Consider the following 7,989-nt stretch of genomic DNA (forward strand, 5'->3'; position numbering starts at 1 on the left):
CAAATAGTCTATAAAAAAAATTTAGTCATCGCCTCCCGCTTGATACTTTGTCAGATAATAGTTTAGATGTTATTGTTAATAAAACAAATCGTCAGCCGGTTGTATCGCGGTGGAAAGACCGTGTTACGCGTTTCGGTGGCTGCCATTCCTCAACCCACCAACGGAGCGGCAGCTGACGTTCACGAGGGTTAGCCGTTAACCGTTATACGAGTTTTCGCCCGGGAAGCGATGACTGACGAAATTTGCGCCTGGCTCGCGGTCCATGAGCACTCTAAGCTTACTTATTTCTCTATACCCAAACCTAGTAATTTATTGAATAGCCGGGTCCACACATAGCGAGCAGCCTCGCGAGGAAATTTCTTCGCGCACAAAACGGCCAGTGTAGACGTGCCTCGGCCGAGGCGGCGCGCGCGGTTTCCTCGCCCGAGCGGCGGCGGTTTTTCGGAATGCTCGCCAGTGTAGACGTGTTTGTTTATGATGCGTGTGATTATTTTGTTCGTCAAACTTCTACACTACACTACTTACGTCAAAAGTTGTCAAAACACGGAAAAACCCCCAAAATCTCCTATGATTCTTTCTTTTCTTATGAATTGCTTTAAAAAGCAAAATAACAGAAACGCAAGCCACGGCAGTCAGTACGTGAGGCGCCATTTTGAACAGCTGACTGAATGACGCCATCTTGCCGAGCAAATTGGCTCGGGTGAGGCAAACGTGCTGAGGCAAATGTTACACGAGCACGCGGCCGCGCGAGGCCGGGCGTTTGCCGCGCGAGGAAATCTTCTCGCGAGGCTCCTCGCTATGTGTGGACTGTGGACCCGGCTGCCGAGATCCGATTTCAATATTTACACTTACGAGCAAGGAAAGAAAAATGTAATATTTATAGCCGGTCAAACAACTTTGTCAGTAGAAAAAGGCATACCATACATTTTTAAATTTGCCGTCTTTTTCTACTCACGGAAATGGCTTACTACTACTAATTTTACAAATGCGCAAATAACTCGTTTGTCTCTCTGTAAGTTACCTCTTAAGGTTAAGGCTTAAATCGCTGAACCTATTTCTAAATTGAGTCCCAGGTCCTTCCATTTATGATGGTGTTTATCATCAGGTGACCTTGACATTTTGGGTACCTTGAGATTCTGGTGACCTTGAGATTTTAGTGACCATAACATTTTCGTGACTGAGATTATGGTGACCTTGAGGATGGTGGTGTGGTATAAAAGGTAATAATACCTTCGATGATATGATGAAATTCGACATCTGCTATGACATTACTCCTTTATTTCATGGTAATTTCATACAAACTTTAACCATGGATATCTCCATAACCATGGGATTCCGCGCTATGGGGGGTTGGACGGGGGGGTAGCTCTTAATATTAACAAATACTTTATGTTATGGTCACTTTTTAGGGTTCAGTACCTCAAAAGGAAAAAAACGGAACCCTTATAGGATCACTCGTGCGTCTGTCTGTCTGTCACAGAAAATTTTCTCCGAAACGACTGGACCAATTAAGTTGAAATTTGGTACACTTGTAAGTTTGTGACCCAAAGATGGATATGTAACGTAAATAAACTAATTTTAAACATGGGAGCCACTTTTGGGGGTAAATGAGATAATTAAGAAATAAAAAATTTCAAACTATATCCTGTTACATATCAAATGAAAGAGCTTATTTTGTGTAAATATATTTTTTTCAAATTTTACGATAAACAGTTTAGAAGTTATTCAAGAAAATAGGCAAAAAATTACCATTCCCCCTCTTTATCTCCGAAACTACTGGGTCTAAAATTCTTTACCTATAGATGACAGGAAAACCTATTAGAAATGTGCAGTCAAGTGTGAGTCGGACTTAATTACTTAGATTTTGATCCAAACCTTAAAGCCTCGAGCGAATAAGTCTCAAATTAAAAAGCTTGTGTTGCTGCTTGTGAGTTAGAAAACTCAAGTCTTTAGGCCTAAGCTTTAAAGGTGTACAAAGGTTTAAGTCTATAAAGTTAAGAGCATTTAGAAAGCGTTAAAAGCCTTAAACAAATGAGATCAATCTGTGACAGGTAATTATTAGATTTATTGGAGGATTTTTTATGGAGAGGAGAGGAGGCTAGGAGAAGTGGAGAATAGGAGAGGGGGAGAGGACAGGAGACATTTATTTGTGACACCCACAAGCACATCCGAAGCTACATAAGCTACCCAAATTACTAATTCCACACAGATGAAGTTGCGGGCAGAAGCTAATACATAATAATACTTAATGCCCAGAGCACTCATTGTTTGAGCTCTTAACGCTTGACTCAGGCCTTAGAGGTTCGGGAGGTTTGAGCTCTCAATAGGCCAGAGTTCTGAGAGCCTGAGCTCTTTATGACGCCAGAGTCTTAAAGACTTACTCTTAAAAGCTTGAGTAGTTAAGGTTCTGAACCCTCTTTGAGCTCAAACCTCAACCCTTTAACGCTAGAGTCTTCAAAGCTTGAACCTTCAAGGTTTGTGAGTCTATTGTAAGCTTCGTTTGGAGTTTAGTAACAATAACAAACTAATTATGGGTGGTTGTGAACAAATAAGTTAATCTTACTTTCGTTTTATTGAATAAACAGACTACAGGTAGATATAAACGAAGCGTTGTAATTCTACCTTCTTTTAATATATTTTTTATCTGTCAACGGGGTATAAATACAGCCAGTCATTCTGAGGAAGGTCACTTCTAGTTTGGGGCTCAACGAATCAACAAGGTAACTCTGTGATCGTATTTTGTAATAAAATATATTTGTTATTCTCAGTCCTTGAAATAAAAGGTAATTATGTTAAATTGAGTAATTTGAGTATGATTTATTTCCTATTTGTAGATAAATGCTTTTAGTTCAGAAATGGGGATTCACAAGCCCACATACCATTCGGTCAGAGTTTTAATGTAGTTTAATATTATTTAATAATGTTTTTATAAGTGTTAAGACCAATATATAATTTGATAAGTTTTATTTACTTTAACCGTTATATTTAATAATTCTTCAAGTGTAAAGGTATTTTTAGCTAATGGATGGTTTTGTTCGAAACAGGATAATGTCGGAGGAACATGCCGATGAGGATATGCGTGAGGGTTCGGTTATCCTGGGCGGCACAGCATGGCGACGTGAGAAGCTGCCAGAACGAGGACGACACGACACGCGGCAACGGCGTGAACGACGCAGCAGGATCCAGTCACGGCCGCGAGGCAAACGGCCATCAAGGCCGCGTTCGCGGTCGGCAAGGGAGCGTTCACGGACGCCCAGAAAGCGTTTACGGACGCCGTTAAGGCATTCTCGAGCGCTAAGGGAACGTTCACCTTCATCCTGCGAGCGTTCACGATCGTCGCGGAAGCGATTGCGGTCGCCGGGCAGGAGCGAGGCGACCAGAGGCCGCCGATACAACACGCCGTCTGCAAGTCGACGGGAAAGAAGACGCGAGCGACGGTCAACCGTAAGTGCTTCCAGTTCTTGTAGTAGTACAGACGATAGGGTGGTTAGGATTTGCCGAAGTAATAGTAAACATAGGTCAAATAGGAACGTAAACACATTTACCTTGCAAGATGTTATGGATTTAATGAAATCGTTGCCCTCATCTACATCTCAGCATCAGAATCATTTTTCAATGAATGCCAACGCAGTTCCGGAATTCGATCCGGCCAGTAAAGAGCAAACAATAGACGCATGGATTAAGAAAGTAGAGGAGTGTTCGACTTTGTACAATTGGACGGAAACTCAATTGATTCATTATGCCTTGCCTAAATTGGGTGGTGTTGCAAAAGTCTGGTACCAAGGTTTACCTTCACTCAACTACACTTGGCCGGAATGGAAAGAAAATTTAAAGAAAACATTTCCCACCGTTCAGAATTACGCGCAACTCTTACATGAAATGTTGGACAGAAAAGTAAGTCATAATGAAACACTTGAGCAATATTTTTATCATAAAATTAATTTACTTAACAGATGTGAAATAACAGACAAACGAGCTGTAGATTGTATCATATACGGGTTAGACGATAAGGGGGTTAGGTTAGGAGCCCAGGCTGGTAAATATAATGAACCAGAAGAGTTGTTAGCGTACCTAAAGTCTATAAAAATAGAGGATTCAAAGAATAGGAGTTTCCCTTTCATTAAGAAATCGAGTGAACTACAAAAAGATAATGAGCGATTGAATACTATTAAATGTTTTAACTGCAATGAGGTTGGTCACGCAAGTTTCAAATGTTCAAAACCCTTGATAACGTGTACTGTATGCAAACGATTAGGACATCAGAGTATTAATTGCAGGCGGTTAGCCAAAACAAACAACGACAGCGACCATAATAGTCAGGCAGAACAGTCTGTGTTAGAAGTTAAACTTGCCAGATAAGAAGTACGTTCTTCCTATATTAGTTAATGTCAAACCGAAGATGTGTCTGTAGATTTACGGTGTCAGGGTACATTGATTAGACATAGTGGTTTTTCTAGGATTAGGGATCAGTCATATATTCCACGGATAATTTGAAGTTTTTAGAAGGATTTGGCAACGGCTATATAAAACCAATCGGTAAATGCACTTTACGATTGCAAGTAGTTAAAGCTTCGATTGAAGTATTGATAGTGCCAGATCATTTGTTAAAGCATCCTATATTACTCGGACACACTTTTACGGAGCAAGATGGTTTAATATTCATAAAAACAAATGTAAAATTAATTCTGCTACAATTACCTTCATTGAACCATGATATTGAAGAAATTAAATTTATTTCACCGATTAGTTCTGAAGTTGCTATTCAGTGTATAGATATGATACCTCGTATTAGCAGACGGTGGCTACAGTTGCAGGAATACGATTGTTTCATTGAATACAGGCCAGGGAGTTGCATGAGCCATGTTGACGCATTAAGTCGCAACACATTCCAATATTAAGAGCCCGAGTCCTTGTTCGATGTACTATAGGCAGAGACTGGAGACAGGTTAACCACAATACGAGGAACTGACGAGGATAGTTTTTGATAATAAATAGAAGTTAAAAAAATATAATCTATGATGATTATGATGTTGATGATGACTGAAATAATACCGTAACAATGATAATGATGATAATACAATGAATTTCTAAGTTATTGATAGGATAATGATACTGGTTATGCTGCAAATTGACACACATATGAGTCGTAAGACAATTGGGAGTGTGCTCAGTTTGGCATGTAGACCATATGTGGACATCTTGGATTGTCACACAAATGAGTCTTAAGGACAATTTGGAGTGTGATAAATCCAGAATGAACATTGTTGAAGGCATGAATTGACACACATATGAGTCGTGAGACAATTGGGAGTGTGCTCAGTTCGGCGTGTAGACCATAGATGGGCATCTTGGATTGTCACACAAAGGAGTCTTAAGGACAATTTGGAGTGTGTTAAATCCAAGATGATGATCATTGATGAAGGCATAAATTGACACACAAATGAGTCGTAAGACAACTGGGAGTGTGCTCAATTCATCACTATGTAAATAGCCCAAAAAAAGTTATATTTTAGTGGGCATACATTTCCCACAAGTACTCCAATGATCAAGTGTAATAGGTACTTAATTAATACTCGTATAGTACGAAACTGGCATATTGTAATTGAAAGAGACTTGTGAGAAATATAATAACAAGTGTTTAGCTAATCAGGTTATAAATATTTATTTATTTAGGGCTGATTTTTAAGTATTTATGGACTTTCGAATATGTATGATTGTACGTTTAGTAAACTAGAATAAGTACCCGATATTTAAACTTACGATTTTACCTAAAGGTCTGCCCTAACCTAATGATTGTTAATTGTACGTAATTGATGGAACAATTACTTTGGTAAGATGGCCGAACGAATTAGACAAGAAAATGAAATTATATATATATATTTTTTCCTTAATTTTGTTTCCTAAAACTGTATGTAGGTATACATAATATGTATTAGTGTTTTTGTAGGTCTAGATACAAATATTAATTTATTTGTGAATGAATGGAGTTATATATATAGTTATTAATAGGCTTGATTGGTGTAATAATGCTATATAACGAGAGGACTTCGTTTTTTCAGAATGGCCGACTGTAAGCTTCGTTTGGAGTTTAGTAACAATAACAAACTAATTATGGGTGGTTGTGAACAAATAAGTTAATCTTACTTTCGTTTTATTGAATAAACAGACTACAGGTAGATATAAACGAAGCGTTGTAATTCTACCTTCTTTTAATATATTTTTTATCTGTCAACGGGGTATAAATACAGCCAGTCATTCTGAGGAAGGTCACTTCTAGTTTGGGGCTCAACGAATCAACAAGGTAACTCTGTGATCGTATTTTGTAATAAAATATATTTGTTATTCTCAGTCCTTGAAATAAAAGGTAATTATGTTAAATTGAGTAATTTGAGTATGATTTATTTCCTATTTGTAGATAAATGCTTTTACTATAAGGTTCGAAAGTCTTCTAACAACACTATTCCATAGTTCACCACCACCAGTTGATAACCCTGTACTGACATCATTGTACAAAAATGCTTTTGATAGATGGAGCAGTATTTAAGGCCACATTCAAAACTATGACTATAATACATTTACCTACTGATTCCTTGGTACTAAAATGAACAAAGCAATATGTATTCAGTATTCATTTATTTCTTGCTTTTATAGTACGTATTTAGTAGTTAGACTGTTATGTTCCACACATAATAGTTTTAAGTACTTGGTAACAAAAAAGGCGTATTATCTTTGCATGTTATTTAAGTCTAGTTCATAAGTTAATTAAGTATTGCATACCCGAAATGGGTAACTGTTCAAACAAATTGTATCATGATTACCATCTACAAATGTACATAGTACTGCAATAAATCATTCTTATTGTGAAACAGACAATTTCAGAACTGAACAACTCAAAAGTTAACCCTACCCTACATGTAAAACATTACAAATGAATTATATTCAAACCACAGCAGTGGAACCTAGAGAAAATGTGATTAGTGTATACATAAAACCAGATAGTGCATCAAATTATTCTCATTATTATTAAATGCAAAACGGCTGAAAATCAGAAGACACACCGGGTACTTACCTATTTGTGTTTTGCTGGTTTCATGGAGTGCCTTGGAAGTTAAATATTCTTCAAACTTTTGGTCAATGTATGTGTTGATTTTATCCGCGACAGCTGCGGGCAAATTCGCGATTTCTGTCTCGGATAAAGCATTTTGCAAATGATTTTTAGCGCCGGCGTCAGTGCCCGCAGCTTCCATTTTTGATGTAAGTGTAGCCACAGATAAAGTAGTTAAAGTAAAGTACGCTAGAGGTACGCTCAAAGAGTAGTATAAGTACGCTACAACGACAGCAAAGCAAACAGCACAGAGGTACAATTATAGAGTTGAAACAGGGAATGGGCCAGATGACCGAACGAGATGCACTTTGGAACTTTTAGTAGGAGTGGCAGAGAAAGCGCTATTATTGTCTGTCCTTGTCACATTCTCACATGAAAAAAAAGAAAAACATGGAAATATGGGACACTTGGCAACACTGGCGCATGTGTGCGGCAGTCTGTAAGGTATGATCGCACCGTTTTGACGGTTCGGTGCGGTAGTGTGGAAGCTCACGCCAATACTACGTAGTCCGGCTTACATTCGCGTCCGAGCGACGAGCCGAGCTACGAGCCGCGCCACGAGACGCGGGTGTAAACCGTGGGCTCGCTCGTGGCTCGTTTCCCTCCTCAAACCCTCGAGCCCCAAGGCTCGAAGCCATAGACATAGTATATACAAGTAGTTATAGACGCGCCACCGAGCGACCGGGGGTAAGAGAAAGAATATTCATATAAAATTTGGGCAGCATAGGATTTTTTCTCTTTCACTCTTATACATTTTGGTATTTCGCCATCGCCTCCTACCTATGATGCCACCCGGTCGGTGATAAGGACAAAGCATGGCACTATTTTCTCTTTCCTCTTTTAGGAATCGCAATAAGACTATCTTTCTCTATCAAAGTGTCAGG

General features: G+C 38.8%; 1 protein-coding gene across 1 annotated transcript in view; it reads right to left on the reverse strand.

Annotated features, from left to right (window-relative positions):
• LOC134745204 (nucleoprotein TPR-like) overlaps positions 1 to 7,274 on the reverse strand; it is a 58,023-nt gene extending 50,749 nt beyond the window's left edge. Inside the window, exon 1 of the mRNA XM_063679201.1 lies at positions 7,070 to 7,274. Within this exon, the coding sequence (XP_063535271.1) occupies positions 7,070 to 7,247 (178 nt within the window). The 5' untranslated portion in view covers positions 7,248 to 7,274. The remainder of the gene's footprint in view (positions 1 to 7,069) is intronic.
• Positions 7,275 to 7,989: the final 715 nt, after the last annotated feature.

Source organism: Cydia strobilella, chromosome 11 (assembly GCF_947568885.1).
Source record: "Cydia strobilella chromosome 11, ilCydStro3.1, whole genome shotgun sequence".
Classification (NCBI taxonomy): domain Eukaryota; kingdom Metazoa; phylum Arthropoda; class Insecta; order Lepidoptera; family Tortricidae; genus Cydia; species Cydia strobilella.